Raw genomic sequence first — 16,450 nt, forward strand, 5'->3', positions numbered from 1 at the left:
GATTATATGATCCTAAGCATAATAGGATGATTGGTGATTGTGAGGTCACACTAATAATATCTACGGGAATTTTACTCCTAATTTGTTACTCTTATTTATTATATAATCATATTAGATTTATTATAAGGAAACTTAAATAAATCTAAGAGCTATAAATTATCGTGTGCTAAAACTGTATAAATGATTACATGTCCACACACTACTTTTAAGAGTTCAAAAAAGGCAATTAACATTTAATATTGACAATATGCGCCGTATCTAATACTTTTAGGAGTAACCCGAGAACTAGAGTAATAACCCCGGCAATTCGAGTAACCCTTGACCGGGTAACTTGAGTAATCCCGACAACTCGAGTAACCCCTCATTGAGTAACTCAAGTAACCCGAGCCACATAGAAAAATCCCACCATACCTACTGTCTTTAATGTTTATTTAACTATAATTAATTCAACGATAAGTTAGCCCAACTAGACCAGGCCACCATATCTTGTTTCCTTGGTGCCAACTGCCAAGTGCCAACTTCCAATTGTATGAATCTTTCATTGTCATTATCATTGGGACAGCCTCTGGAATAAAAAACCATATACATCGAGCCACAGTTTAATTAAGTTGGGTGTGAGAGTGAGGCTGAGCTTCCCTCTCGATTTTCGGAGATCTTAGAATCGATTCTCACCCCACCCTGGTGTGCCTCTAAAAAAAAAAAAAAAAAAGTTCCATAAGACCATAATACACTATTTGATCAAATCCATGGTGAAGTCCCACAACTTCTGCGCCAAAGTGATATCTTGAGATAGCTTTGAAGGCTTGGCTACATTACAGTCGCTGAAATATTCACCACTTATGCCTTCCACTTCTGGGTGCAAAGCCACATAACATGTTGTTGCTGCTCCCTATAATAGTTTAGATCATCATTAGAAGATAGATATGAGCTAAAACCATATATCGAGCTTGTATTATTAATGTGTAAGCTTAGTGTGGTGATCATGACCTGATCTTAGTTTGTAGTTTAAGCTAATAAGGTAACTAACTTACTTGATGTACATCTTTGAAGATAAACTTGTTAAGCATACGAAAACTGCCTGTTCAATTTAATCAATGTATTTTTAAAACCATCATAAGTGAATGTACAAGATCGAGTTAAGCTACTTTGCATATATAGGAAAGAAAAACTTACTGTCTAAAAAGCTTGTATAGCGGAAAATATTTGTATATATTCCTCCCGGATGAAGAGAATTAGCAGTTATCTGAACCCCGTCATTCTGTTTATCAAATTACAAAATACAGTTAAAATAACTACGAATACATTAGAAAATTGCCTAAAAGGGGCCAATGTATGAATAATGTATAGTTTTTGTCAAGGAAAAGACTACCTTGAAACGTCTTGCTAGCTCATTAGCATGTAAATTGTTGGCGAGTTTTGATTGGGAATATGCCAAAAGGCCGAAATACCTACATACTAACAACAATTAAGCTTTTACAAATGAGCGGTCGATGAAGGTTCAATTCCATCAGTGTGAGATGTTGCAAACTTGCAACTAGACATCCTTGATAATGTCTGATGATAACACGAAAAGTCGAAAACAATTACTTTTAGCAAGTGAAAGAGTATGTAATAAGAAATTAATGTATCACTATACCCTGATGAATTGTTTAGCCTATCAAAAGAAATTCCTCCACGAATTGTGAATCGATGAGCTTCGGATGAAACATTAACAATCCTCCCCTCTTTACCACTTTCTAGTGCAGTGTTTTTCATTGTGTCCAACAAAAGATGTGTTAGAAGGAAATGACCTGCAGAAGGTTATTATAATTATAATATAAGAATCTGTTATAAACTAATTGCTTAGAGTATCTAAGTAACGCCCTGAATACATACGACTGATAGCTCAAAGATTACTCACCCAAGTAATTTGTCGCGAACTGCAGTTCTATGTTGTCTTGGGAGAGAGTAAAAGGGGGTGCACACACTGCTGCATTGTTGCTAAGAATAACCGAAAAATCAATAAAATAGGAGTTTCTTTTAACAAAACATAGGTAGTGTATGCATCACAGCAAAGTTCTTACATTATGATATTTAGGGGATAATTAGAGGACTTGTAATCTGATGCGAATTTTCTAACAGATGCCATTGAGCTCAAATCTAACTCCATTATATCAATTTTAGCACTTGGAACATCATCGAGTATTTTAGCCCTGATTTCTCTTCCATTAGCAATATTCCTAATTGCCATGATAACATGAACACCACGTAAAGCAAGAACACGCGTTGTTTCAGCACCCAGGCCACTTGATGCTCCTACATACACGCGTACAAGACAAAGTTAAATCGATTAGTTCGTATCAAGCAAATGAGTTAAACCCTTCAAAAAAAAAAAAGCAAATGAGTTAATTAATAATTTTTCTACCAAAACATGAATTGAAAAATAGACCTGTGACAATGGCAGTGAGGCCGGTACCATTGATTCCATGTGTAACTTGTTCTGCTGTTGAAGATCCGGAAAATCCAGATGAATTTTTTCTTCCAAAAAACCACATTTTAATTATTTATCAGATAGACTTACTCTGCTTGTTTCAGCTTATTGTTGCTTGTATTGAGCCAAATTAGTTCATCAATAACTTGTTTTCTATGTGCCAACTTCCAACTGTACTGTAACGATCATTGTCATTAGTCTTTATTTATTTTTTATTTATAAAAAAGGAAATGAAGTACAATTAATATGTGAGAAGCTTTTATATTGGATCAATGTCTAATTATTCATTTGATCTAAATTGATTCTAAGGCCATTTGCTAAATAATTCTATACTAATATGATTACTCCGTATAATTTATTACTTTGTATATATTCACCTTTTGCTGAAAAATTCACGTGTTAAAATTTGAGCAAAATTAGACTACAAAGGTAGGTCAAGTCGGAATTTTCGATTTGAGGAAACCAGGCCCGGTTATTGGGCTGTGCAAACAGCCCAACAGCACAGGGCCCCCAAATTAATAGGGCCCCAAAACAGCAAACAAATATATACTAATAAGGTTCATAATCATAGCAACAAGTTAGTTCTGCTGCAGTGGTTATATGGCATTGCAAGAGTTTCATGATACCCCACGCGTGATCAAATCTTGTGGGAAACATTTTTTTTTTTTTTTTTTTTTTTTTTGTTTTTTGATGTTCCTTATTTTATTATTACTAAGTATTTGTTTAACCATTTCTCATTATTGTATGTATATCTACTTTTGTTATACTTGTATATTTTTTTCCCTTTGATACATGATACAACAAATCAAAATTCATCCTCTAATTTTTCCTCCCACGGATTAACTACATCCCTTTCATTATACTTCCTCCGTATCAAAATAAACGCAACGATTTGACATTTTTTCTCTCTACTTTATGTCAAATCGTTGCGTTTATTTTGATACGGAGGAAGTATATTAATTCACAAATTGTGGGTTACGTTACTTATGTACAATTTTAACTTAAAATAAAATATCATATATGCATTTTATCTCATTGTAATATTTAGGGCCTAAATTTTTAAAATTAGCACAAGTCAAGTGACATAATTGAGGGCCCAATTTTTAAGATTTGAACAGGGCCCCAAAATCAAACGGGACGGCCCTGGAGGAAACAACTACGAATGTCTACTAAATAGATCCTTTGTAAACTTATCCCCGTGGGATTGGGGGGTCGTGAATAATTTGACAATAATCATAAAAAAAGAATAAAAATAAATAAAAAAAGTTGATTGATATTAAAAGTTATACAACTAAAAAAAACCAAAATACTCCATCATAGAATCCGGAGAAATGAACTTTTAATAAAAAAAAAATTACATGCAATCCATATGATGGTTTCCAAAATCGGACAATCACAGCCTTTAAAAATCGTAACAAAGACACTTCTAGCCTCTTCATAATACCCATCATTCTCAAACTTTCCCACCACATGAATTTCACTCTAAAAGCAAATTGGGGTTTTGATTTTGCGTTCTTGGCAACATATTATTACTCTATTGAACTGTACAATTTAGGGTTTATAGCAAAATTTGGCATCAAATTGAACTCATCAAGCAATTAATTATACAATTAACAAAATTTAAACATAAATCAGATAACCAATTCCCTAAAATGTGGAAATATTGCATAAATTAATGCGTATGATTTGAAGAAATCAAACCTGTAACATGGCAGTGAGATCGGCACCAAACAACCCAAATGCCCTTTTTCCCCAAGTAACTACATTTTCTGCCTTCAATCTGAGCTAAGAACTCAATAATATAACCAGATAATACTAACTCAAACAATCGGTTTTTTTTTTTTTTTTTGACGAGACAATAAATGCTTCTTGTTACGAAGTATGTCGTGTGCCGTGGCGCCTTGCCGAGAAGAAAATAAAAACTAGGGTCGTGGCCCGTGGGTGTCATTTTTTCGGGTCATTTGCTTAGATAAAATGAACTGTGAAATTCATATAATTTTTGAGGTATTGCATACCATAAATGTTAATATAAATTGCAATTTCACTAATATAACTTATTTACTCAGAATAATTGTGAATAATTTTGAAAATTAATCAAATTATAATTAGTGTAAAAAATCTACACAAGAAAAATACGCGAGTACAAAAAAAAAAAAAAAAAAAAAAGAGTACGAGTACTAATTTGTAGAACAATACATTAACTTGCATTATTTTATATCCAATACATGGAAAGAACTATTATATTCGCTTGTTTTTTTTACAGTGTATTTATTTGATACCAATATACCACTCATACCTGACGTCCGTAGTAACATAATTAGGCTAAATTGTTTTATCGGCTTTATTTGTGTTTCTTGTCAATAAATGATTCATGTTAGAGGTTATGTGTGCCTTGCTGTGGCTGTCATTTGCTCGGGTCGTTTGTTTATATTAGATAAGTTGAACCAAGCATAGCCAGTGGTATGAAATTCATATACATTATGGGGTATATCATACTATAAATGTTAATATAAAATTGCAATTTCACCGATATAACATTATTTACTCTGAATAATTATGAAAATTTATTCAAATTGTAATTAGTATAAAAAATCTAAAAAAGAAAAATACGGAGTAGTATAAAAAACAAAGAGAGTATGAGTACTATTTTGCGGAACAATACATTATATTAACTTGCATTATTTTACACCCAATACATGAAAAGAACTACCATCTTCGTATCGTTTCATAATATTTGCAACGATTTGACATAAAGTGTGAGTATACAATATCTAATCGTAGCAAATAATATGAAAAAGTGTTGAGGTGGTATAAATATTTATAATTGATCTGAGTTTCAATATTGTTGCTTATTTGCTTTACATAATAGAAAATTTTATCAAAAAAAATCTTTTAAATGGCTCATTTTGCAAGAAAAAATCTTTTAAAACATTCTTTGTTAAAAAAAAACACCAAGATGATTTTTTTTTTGTATAATGAAACCTGGGCCCTCTTTTCCGGCATTGACTCCCACTTTCAGGCGTTGACCCATTACTTTTCCTACTTGCAGCTCACATTTGGGTGATTTTCCCTCCATTTTGTGTTTGGCTCCCTTATTTCCCCCTATATATATTCTAGGGCAAGCCTTCCTAAATCACTCCATCAAAAATTAGGGCCAGTCTTCATCCAAATCAGCCCAAATCAGATTAATTGAAGGGAAATTAGGGTTCTTGTTCCATTTCTTCAACAATTGTAGTGATGGATTCGCAATTGAAGGGGTTCATTGTTCTTCTCTCCTCTGAAAAAAGCTAAGCCCCAATTTTACACTATTTTTTTTTATTTTTTTTATTTTTTTGACGGGAATTTTATACTAATTTGAGTCATAAATTGATGATTATAAACTTACCTTACTTTATGGTTGAAGAATTGATTAAGAGCAGCAGAATAGAGAGAGAGAGAGAGCGACCCAAGTTGATTTGATTAATTTGCAGAGTATTCATGGAGTAATGAGATAGAGATTAGAGGAGAAATAGTTTGGAGGGAAAATAAGAGGGGTTTAGTAAGGGGGAGTGCAAGTATAAGAAAAAGTGGCTACAAGAAGGAAAAGTAATGGGTCAACGCCTGAAAGCGGGAGTCAATGCCGGAAAAGAGGGCTCAAGTTTCTTTAAACAAAAAAAAAGTCATTGTGGTAGTTTTTTTAAAACAAAAAATGCTTTAAAAGGTTTTTTCTTGCAAAATGAATTATTTAAAAGGTTTTTTTTAACAAAGTTCCTACATAATATTAAGCATTACATTTATTTTAACATTAATTATATATGTTCACCTCATTATTTAACCAATTCTATGCTGAACTCCCACAATTTCCTGGCCAGGGTGTTATCCTGAGCTAGCTTAGAAGGCTTGGCTAAATCACAGTCCTTATAATATTCACCACTTGTGCCTTTTACTTGTGGATGCAAAGCCACATAACATGTCGTTGCTGCTCCCTGCAACAAACGAGTTTATTATCAGAAGAAACGAAAGAGTAAACATTGCAAGCTAAGTTTGATCATGAACTGTGTGTTTAAAGACACTTACTTGTGGAATATCTTTAGTTAGAAAATAATTAATAGGTCTCGAAAGTCTGTTAATAGCTGTGGCATCCAAGCAATGCACATTTAAACCATAACTCCGTCTCAAAAAAATTTGTAAAACATATACAAGTATATAAGAGTAGGCTAAGATAATAGATAGATATACGGAGTATGTACAACAATTTGCAATAAAAAAAAAGTGGCCTATACCATCTACTATTCTGTTACTTTTGAGTATCTTGGTATAAACATATCCAGGATGAAGTGCATTAGCTATTATATCAACCCCATCATCCTGATCAACAAAAGGATTTTTATCAGAATAATCGTATGAATGAAGTTGTATTCGATCTGAAAGCTGCAGTACAGGATCAGAGCAGTACATGATAGATGGAATATTTGTCACGAAATAGCATTGAACGCGTTACCTTAAGTTGTTTTGCTAGCTCTCTAACATGCAAGATTTTAGCAAGTTTTGATTGACCATATGCAGCACATCTAGAGTACCTGCATATTTATATAGTACGATTAGTGAATGAGTACAATCAAAGACTTAACTCTTAATATATAATAATCATTTATACACCTATAAGACATTAATAAATTAAACCCTAGCTTCTAGAATCAAGTACTATATATGCATGTTACCGTGATGGATCATTGAGCTCATCAAAAAGGATTCCTTTACGATACGTGAATAGATGAAAGATCGATGAAACATTAACAATCCTCCCCTGTATACCACTTTCTAGTACCGTGTTTTTCATGGTGTCCAACAACAGATGTGTCAACAAAAAATGACCTGCAAATGATATTAAGGCAAAAAACCATACACAAAATCATTAAAGTTGAGGTGTAAGACTGTAAGGGTTTGTTCTCATACGTTGAAATTCAGTTCAGTTCCTAATTTCCTTCTCTTATAAAATATTCATTTCAGTTCAGTTCAGTTCAGCTGAGTTCAATCAATGAGAACAGGCCCCAAGTGTAATTATATTAGTTTACAAAATGTAGATTGCAACTTTTTAGCAAGATTACTCACCCAAGTAGTTTACCGCGAATTGCAGTTCTATGTTGTCTTGGGAGAGAGTAAAAGGGCAGCCAAACACTCCTGCATTGTTTCTTAAAAAACCAAGTTGAAAAATGTTGTTACTACCTACATTGTAAGTAAGAATCTATGTAGTAATTAAGACTCAAGAAATTGAAAATATGGATGGTTTTCTTACATTAGAATGTTCAAGGGTTGATTAAGGGACTTGAATTCTGATGCAAATTTTCTAATAGATGACATTGAGCTCAAATCCAACTCCACAATATCAACCTTAGCATTCGGAGTTTTTTCGAGTATTTTAGTCCTAACTTTTGTTCCAGCAGCCATATTCTTATCCACCATGATAACATGAACACCGCGTAAAGCAAGAACTCGTGATGTTTCTGCACCAATGCCACTCGATGCTCCTGCAGATCATTGTTGATCAATATAATCGATAAATGGAGTTACAAGTTGTGCTGATCTGAGTACAACGTTAACGAACCTGTGACAATGGCAGTGAGGCCGGAACCATCGATTCCATATGTAACTTGTTCTGCTGTTGAAGACCCGGAAAATCCAGATGAATTCTTTCTTCCAAAAAACCACATTTTGATTATTATTATGTCTTCTGCTGTTATTGATCTTATTAAGTTGACAACATTATACTTATTACATTTGTTTCAGCTTATTATTGCTTGTGATTGTGTTGAGCTAATTAAATTGCTTGCACGTAACTTAATTAGCTCATCAATATCTTGTTTCATATGTACCAACTTCCTACTATATCATATCGATCATAATATAAATTAAAGGAAACTTCCAACTATATCATATCGGTCATAATATAAATTAAAGGAAACTTCCAACTATATCGATCATAATATAAATTAATACGTGAAAATGAAACATGTCTGTTTTTGTATATCATTTGCTCAAATTTTGCATTTCTTTGATTGTAAAGAAAAGTGTTGTCACGTTTTAAAATTAAGAGAAGGGTTATTTCTTAGTACAACATTAGTATTTAGTAGAAGTTTGATTGAGAGATTAATTGAAAGCGGAAGTAGGTAAATTAATATTTTGCCAAAACATGATTAGACCTTTAGTTTGATTCACATTTTATAATTAAGAAAAGGGTTAATACGAGTTCATTTGATCAAGGTCTAGTTATTCATTTGCTCTAAACTAATTCTAAGGCCCTGTTTGATTCACCTTAATTTTGCTGAACTGAAATTATTTTTACTGAACTGAACTTATTTTTACTGAACTGAACTTAATTTTACTGAACTGAAATTATTTTTACTAAAATTAAATTATTTTTACTGAACTGAAATTATTTTTACTGATTTTCTATCATAATTCTTCTTTAAGAAAACTGAATTTTACTGAACTGAACTTAACTTATTTTTACTGAGCTGAAATTATTTTTACTGAACTGAAATTAATTTTACTGAACTGAACTTATTTTTACTGAACTGAAATTATTTTTACTTAATATTATTTTTTTAAGGTGAAAAGAACAGGGCCTAAGACCATTTGCTAATTCCATGTGTAACTTCTTTTGCTGATGAAGACCCTGAAAATCTAGATGATTTATTTATTTTTTTTTTTTTTTTTTTTTCCAAAAAACCACATTTTTATTATTCACTATCGATTGTTTCTTTTGAGCTCTTCTAGCTAGCATGTATAAATGTTGAGGATGCTCTATCTTCAAATTAAGAGTACATCAATTATTGTGATGCATGCTCCCCACCTTTTAATTTTTTTGACCAATAAAAATTGAGTTTATATATACATGTAATGTTTTGATAGTTTCTTACGAATTATTGAAATTTTAACTAGTACCGGCAAATGCTAACAAACGCCCCAAGGACGGAAGGGCCTTCGTTATTAGCAATATCCTTTTGGAATATCTCATATCATGTTAAAATCTTTGACAACTATAAATGGACAGTAGGAATAATAATTGGAACACCCTCATGATTGATTTTTTTTTTTTTCCTTATAGAAAAGTGCCCTACTAGATCGGAACCTCTCACATAGTCACAGGCCCTCTTGACCCAGGTATCCATCCCTCCCACTCCTAAATCAAGACTTTAGTATGTGGGGTTCAATCCCATAAGCTCTTGGTTGTAAGATACAAATTTTCAAGTCTCCATGATTGAGTTGTTGCTTGTATATTTAACTTCTTCTTCAGTTTCCATTTAGTTAATCAAATCGTTTGTTTTAAGCATACATATTAAGGAGAGAAGATAGAATGAGAGATAATGATAAAGCAATTGGGGTACACTAAAAAAACAAGGTATAAAACTTACAAAAAAAAAAAAAAAAAAAAAAAAAGTGTCAACTAAAAATAAACTTGTTAAAGAGGATTGCATGTCAACTACGGAGTAAAAAATGTAATTATGTATGCTAGCTATTAATTTGCTATATTAATCTAATTTTTTTTGCGAAATTAACTAGCTATATTAATCTAAGAATAATCAATATGTAATTAATTAACAAAGGGGACACTCAGAATGACAAACGTATCTATTACTTTGACTCAGTACAGTGCTATTTTCAGTCATAATAGTAGATACGTAACAAATAGAACACTCAGAATGAGTGAATGACAAACGTATCTACTACTCCCTAAGTATCTTTTAGTTGTCCCTTTTAGTTGGAACTCAGTACAGTACTCCTCCGTCTCTTTATTAATGTTTACTTTCTCTCTATTATATATGTGAGTAATAAATGATCGAAAGTGGACATTAATAAAGAGACGGAGGGAGTACTATTTTCAGTAATCTCAAGTTAAATACTTTGACAACTAAAATGCAGGAGACAGCAAGAATATTAATTAGACCACCATAAGTCCATAATTATTGTCTTTAATGTTTACTTAACTACGCAATACTCTTATACATTGATTCAACAATAACTTAGCCCAATTAAACCACGTGGCATTTCAAAGGGAATATAACACCGCATTTGTTGGTACATAACAAAGGGCATTTATATAATTACACATATACATGAATGAATACGTATTCTGAAATTAGAGTGCCATAATTTATTACTTAACTCACTTTCCTTTTGCGACCCTATTTTATTATTTGCTCCATTAGAAAGTATGTGAGAATATATATATATATATATATATATATATATATATATATATATATATATATATATATATATATATATATATATATATATACTTATATAATACTCCCTCCGTATTGGGTATGCACACCCCTTGAAAGAGAAAGTATGTGAGAATATATATATATATATATATATATATATATATATATATATATATATATATATATTTTATTATTTAAGTGGGGATCATGAAAGAGAGAGAAATCATAAGATAATTTAAGTAGGGTTTAAGGTAAGAGAGAGAAATGATAAAATATAGTATAAAGTTACCAAATATAAAAGTAATGTATTTAAAAAAAAAAAAAAACATCCATAAAAGAAAAGTGATGCAAATTAAAAGATGGAGGGGGTATTTTACAAATTTCTTCTCCTCTAGTGGACCCCTCAACTATCATACTTTAATAATTCTAGATTCTCAATCCTCCTATCATACTTTATTTTTCCACCACCCTTATTTCCTTTATATTTTACTACTTTCGATAGTATCATTTTTTCTAAAACTTTATGCATAAGAAATGGAACAAGTATTAAAATATAGATGAAGATTCAATGGTAGGTATTATATATGCATGCAGTTATACTCGTACTAAATGGATAGTACCACTGAAGATCCAATGGTACTTCGTACTTTATTTATAAGATAGAATTGGATTTACACATTTGAAAAGACACAATTATGACCATCAATATCTTTAATTAGAGATTAGTAAACATTATGAAAAAATAATTATAAAAGTAGACATTATAACAACTCCAACAGCATATTATATGATTATATTTATATTGGTACAAAAATTTCAACTTTAGATTATATATATATATATATATATATATATAACGGACGGAGTATTATTTATGCTTTTAGAGACCAAAAAATAGGTGGGGTCCACCTACATATCTTTCTCTTCCTATCACGTGCTTTTAAATTTGTTTCAAAAAGAATATATGCTTTTAAATATTTTAATTATTATTATTAATTTTATAAATGTACTCAACCCTTCACGAGTCAACCCGACCCAAGTTAATTAGCAGGCTAGACAATTTGGTGAGAGTGGGAGAAAGGTAATTAGGGGAATCCTACCCTTCAAATTGTCAGTTTGTCACTATTGGGGATTGAACCTCCAACCTTATGATTGAAAGATGCTCCCCTTTCCATCACTAGATCAGACCAAACTTTATTTCATATTTTAATTATTATTTTGTATTTACAAAATACATAACTATACTACGGAGTACAATACTACTTCCTTCTACATCACCGTGTGGCCATCTATACCAATTCATTAATGATAATATTTTCTTCCTCTCAATAAAAAAATGTAACAAATTTAGTTGTTGCTAATATAAATAAATTGTATGTGGCCAGCTATCATAGGTTTGTTAATATTATAAGAGTTACTCGGTTAGTATTACAAGGGTTACTTGGTAAGCCTATAATCCACACTTTTTGAGGAAAATTTGAGGTTTCGGGGCCTGATGGCAAAAAGTGTTGAGACCCTACATGTTGTCATAAACGTACGTGGTAGAGTTGAGTTTACGAAATCACTTTAAGTTATTGTGAACGAGTAAAATGACCGTTTAAGAGCATATTAGATGGTTCCACCGACCCAATTGGACTCTTGGAGGGTATTAGAGACCATGGTAAATATCTTGGCAATTTTTATTTAATTTCCGGGCGAAAAAAGGTAAAAAAAAATTACAAAATTAAAGACTATAATCCACGCTTTTTGAGGAAATTTAGAGGTTTAGGAGCACGGTGGCGAAGAGCCTTGAAACCCTAAGGGATACATCTTAGGGTCATATAATGTCGATTGAAACCATATATGATCATTATATGTTGTTATAAACGTCCGTGGCAGGCTAGAGTTTACGAAATCACTTCAAGTTTTGAACGGGTAAAATGACCGTTTAAGGGCATATTGGATGGTTCTACCGACCCAATTGTACTCCTGGTGGGTATTAGGGACCATGGTAAATATCTCGGCAATTTTTAGTTCCGGACAAAAAAAGGTTAATAAATAACAAAATTGAAGACTATAATCTACGCTTTTTGAGAAAATTTTGAGGTTTCAGAGCCCGGTTGCGAAAATCCTTGAGACCCTAAGGGATACATCTCAGGGTCATATTATTCTGTTTGAAACCACATATGATCATTATATGTTATCATAAACGTCTGTGGTAGGCTTGAGTTGTTTACGAAATCACTTCAATTTGTGAATAGGTAAAATGACCGTTTAAGGGCATATTGGATGGTTTCACTGACCCAATTGGACTCCTGGAGGGTATTAGGGACCATGGTAAACATCTCGGCAATTTTTAATTCTGGGCGAAAAAAGGTCAAAAAATTACAAAATTGAAGGCTATAATCCACGCTTTTTGAGGAAATTTTGAGGTTTCGGGGCACAGTGGCGAAAAGCCTTGAGACCCTAAGGGATACATCTCGGGGTCATTTAATGTCGTTTGAAACCATATATGATCATTATATGTTGTCATAAACGTCCATGGTAGGCTTGAGTTTACGAAATCACTACAAGTTGTGAACTGGTAAAATGACCGTTTAAAGGCACATTAGATGGTTCCACCAACCCAATTGTACTTCCGGTCGGTATTAGGGACCATGGTAAACATCTTGACAATTTTTAGTTCCGGACGAAAAAAGGTCAAAAAATTACAAAATTAAAGGCTATAATCCATGCCTTTTTAGGAAATTTTGAGGTTTCAGAGCTTGGTGGCGATGAAAAGCCTTGAGACCCTAAGGAATACATCTCGGGGTCATATAATTCCATTTGAAACCACATATGATCATTATATGTTGTCATAAACGTCCGTGGTAGACTTAAGTTTACGAAATCACTGCAAGTTGTGAACGGGTAAAATGGCCGTTTAAAGACATATTGGATGGTTCCACCGACCCAATTGGAATCTTGGAGGGTATTAGGAAAAATGGTAATCATCTCGACAATTTTTATTTACGGGCGAAAAAAGGTCAAAAACTTAAAATGTACCACAATTTGCATATTTTATTGATCAAAGTGATGAATCCGGACCAAAAAATTAAAACCATAAAAGCCGATTCACAGTTCAATTGTTTAATTAAATTGGGTGATCCATAAGATCATACGAAGTAGTTAATAACACATTATTTGATCAAATCTATGGTGAAGTCCCACAATTTCCGCGCCAAAGTGATATCTTGAGATAGCTTTGAAGGCTTGGTTATTTTACAGTTGCTAAAATATTCACCACTAATGCCTTCCACTTCCGGATGCACAGCCACATAACATATTGTTGCCGCTCCCTATAATAATTTTGGATCATTAGGAGATCGATCAACTTTTAATTTTTAATTGTAAGTGTGTCGTGTCGTGTGGTGATCATGATCTTGGTCTATGGTTTAAGGTAACTTACTTGATGTACATCTTTGAAGATCAACTTGCTAAACATACGAAAACCACCTGTTCAATTTAAGCAATGTTATACATACATATATATATATCCTATTTCGCATAGGAAAGAAAAACTTACATACCGTTTAAACAGCTACTGTAGCGGAAAATATTTGTATATATTGTTCCAGGATGAAGAGAATTGGCAGTTATCTGAACCTTGTCATTCTGTTTATAAAATTAGAAAAAACAGTTAAAATAATTATGAAATCATTAGAAAATTGCCAATGTTGGCAATGTATATGTATGGTTCGTTGTTGTCAAGGAAAGGACTACCTTGAAACGTCTTGCTAGCTCATTAGCATGCAAATTGTTGGCGAGTTTTGATTGGAAATATGCAAAGAAACTACCAATATACCTGCATATATATTAACAATACAGACGATCCAATGAAGGTTCTTTCAATCAGTACGAGTCTATGAGATATTATTGCAACTAGACATCCTTGATAATCTATAATAAGAAGGATTAAAACCAACAAATTAGCATTTATTACATGCAATTCTTACAACATATATAATTGAGATCATGTGAGAACCAAGGTGAATAATAGTAACTAGGAACTAATCTCAGCATTTAATCACGTTACATCCGACGGCTCACATCTCACCCGCATTCATTGATGACATTTTTGTAATTTCGCGAATTTCTAAACTTTTTCCCTATTTTTTATTCACTTTTAAGGGAATTTTATTTTTTTATGACTTAATTCATTTACTTTCACTAACTTTTCATTTACTTTTTAAAAATGTAACTAGAAATCACTTTGTAAAGTTGAAATATTACAAAAATGCCATTAATGACACGAGAAGCATGTTGATCGTCCGATTAACATGATCTAAGGGCCTAGATTAGTTCCTAGTTCTTATTATAACCTTGGTTTTCATTATTATGTAAAAAGTTGATGTATTACCCTGGTGAATTGTTTAGCTTATCAAAACAAATTCCTCCACGAATTGTGTATCGATGAGCTACAGATGAAACATTAACAATCCTCCCCTTCTTACCGCTTTCTAGTGCAGTGTTTTTCATAGTGTCCAACAACAGATGTGTTAGAAGGAAATGACCTGCAAAATTGAAGGTTATTATCATATAAGTGTTGATTGTGATTCCAGCCCAATTGTCGCGAATTGATCAAAGATTACTCACCCAAGTAATTTGTCGCAAATTGCAGCTCTATGTTGTCTTTGGAGAGAGCAATAGGGGGTGCACACACTCCTGCATTGTTTCTAAGAAATAACCAAAAAATCAATAATAATGTATGGTATGTTTCATCACAGCAAATAAAGCTCTTACATTATGATGTTTAGGGGATAATTAGAGGACTTGTAATCTGATGCGAATTTTCTAACAGATGCCATTGAGCTCAAATCTAACTCCATTATATCAATTTTAGCACTTGGAACTTGATCAAGTATTTTAGCCCTGACTTCTCTTCCTTGACCAATATTCCTAATAGCCATGATAACATGAACACCACGTAAAGCAAGAACACGCGTTGTTTCAGCACCCAGGCCACTTGATGCTCCTACATACATACGTACACAAGACATAGTTAAATTGATTGGTTCATATTAAGCACACGATGACACGAGTAAACAAGTAGTATTAACAAGAGCGAAAAGGACCTGTGACAATGGCAGTGAGGCCGGTACCATCAATTCCATGTGTAACTTGTTCTGCTGTTGAAGACCCGGAAAATCCAGATGAATTTTTTCTTCCAAATAACCACATTTTGATTATTATGTCTTCGTTCTGTTATTATTGATTTTATTAAATAGACTATGTTACTCTGCTTGTTTCAGCTTAGCTTATTGTTGTTTGTATTGAGCTAAGTTGCTTGTACGTAACTTAGCTCATTGATAACTTGTTTTCTATGTACCAACTTCCAACTGTATCGATCTTTGTCATTAGTCTTTATTTTTTATTTATATAGGAAATAAAGTACAATTAAGATGTGAGAAGCTTTTACTTTGTATTATATATGTTTGATCAATGTCTAATTATTCATTTGATCTAAATTGATTCTAAGGCCATTTGCTAAATAATTCTATACTATTATGATTACTCTGTATAATTTATTACTTTGTACGGAGTATATATTCACCTTTTGTGGAATAATTCACGTGTTAAAAATAATAATAATTGAGCAAAATTAGACTACAAAGGCCGGCCAAGTTGGAATTTTTTATTTGAGTTGGTAAAATTGGTATAAACCACCTTTTTTGTCCGACTTTTTTGAAAAAACCACCTTTTAAGTTTTTTTTTAACTAAACCACCTTTTAAGTACCTAAATTTTTTATTG

General features: G+C 32.3%; 3 protein-coding genes across 7 annotated transcripts; all 3 read right to left on the reverse strand.

Moving 5' to 3' along the window:
- Positions 1–282: 282 nt before the first annotated feature.
- LOC145607658 (short-chain dehydrogenase TIC 32, chloroplastic-like) lies at positions 283–4,431 on the reverse strand. 5 transcript variants are annotated; one of them, XM_081663252.1, is made up of 10 exons: positions 4,172–4,431; positions 2,561–2,641; positions 2,429–2,482; positions 2,064–2,295; positions 1,901–1,980; positions 1,637–1,790; positions 1,370–1,448; positions 1,174–1,258; positions 1,032–1,078; positions 283–889 (listed from the first exon to the last, which is right to left on the reverse strand). In XM_081663252.1, the coding sequence occupies exons 4-10, from the start codon at positions 2,228–2,230 to the stop codon at positions 731–733; spliced, it is 771 nt and encodes a 256-aa protein (XP_081519378.1). In that variant the 5' UTR covers positions 2,231–2,295; positions 2,429–2,482; positions 2,561–2,641; positions 4,172–4,431; the 3' UTR covers positions 283–730. The 5 variants fall into 5 exon arrangements, with proteins under 5 accessions (XP_081519378.1, XP_081519377.1, XP_081519375.1 ...); XM_081663251.1 differs by having other exon boundaries at positions 2,561–2,646; XM_081663249.1 differs by having other exon boundaries at positions 2,429–2,641.
- A 1,845-nt stretch (positions 4,432–6,276) lies between these two features.
- LOC145608274 (short-chain dehydrogenase TIC 32, chloroplastic-like) lies at positions 6,277–8,160 on the reverse strand. Its single transcript, XM_081663887.1, has 8 exons — positions 8,055–8,160; positions 7,746–7,977; positions 7,562–7,641; positions 7,171–7,324; positions 6,951–7,029; positions 6,681–6,817; positions 6,527–6,542; positions 6,277–6,435 (listed from the first exon to the last, which is right to left on the reverse strand). Exons 1-8 carry the CDS (start codon positions 8,158–8,160, stop codon positions 6,277–6,279), a joined length of 963 nt encoding a protein of 320 aa, XP_081520013.1.
- Positions 8,161–13,776: 5,616 nt separating this feature from the next.
- On the reverse strand, positions 13,777–15,899 carry LOC145607657 (short-chain dehydrogenase TIC 32, chloroplastic-like). Its single transcript, XM_081663247.1, has 8 exons — positions 15,774–15,899; positions 15,442–15,673; positions 15,295–15,374; positions 15,059–15,212; positions 14,422–14,503; positions 14,229–14,313; positions 14,108–14,154; positions 13,777–13,997 (listed from the first exon to the last, which is right to left on the reverse strand). Exons 1-8 carry the CDS (start codon positions 15,877–15,879, stop codon positions 13,839–13,841), a joined length of 945 nt encoding a protein of 314 aa, XP_081519373.1. The 5' UTR covers positions 15,880–15,899; the 3' UTR covers positions 13,777–13,838.
- Between the last annotated feature and the right edge of the window lie 551 nt (positions 15,900–16,450).

The sequence above is a fragment of the Chenopodium album genome, chromosome 23, assembly GCF_948465745.1.
Source record: "Chenopodium album chromosome 23, dcCheAlbu1.1, whole genome shotgun sequence".
Classification (NCBI taxonomy): domain Eukaryota; kingdom Viridiplantae; phylum Streptophyta; class Magnoliopsida; order Caryophyllales; family Amaranthaceae; genus Chenopodium; species Chenopodium album.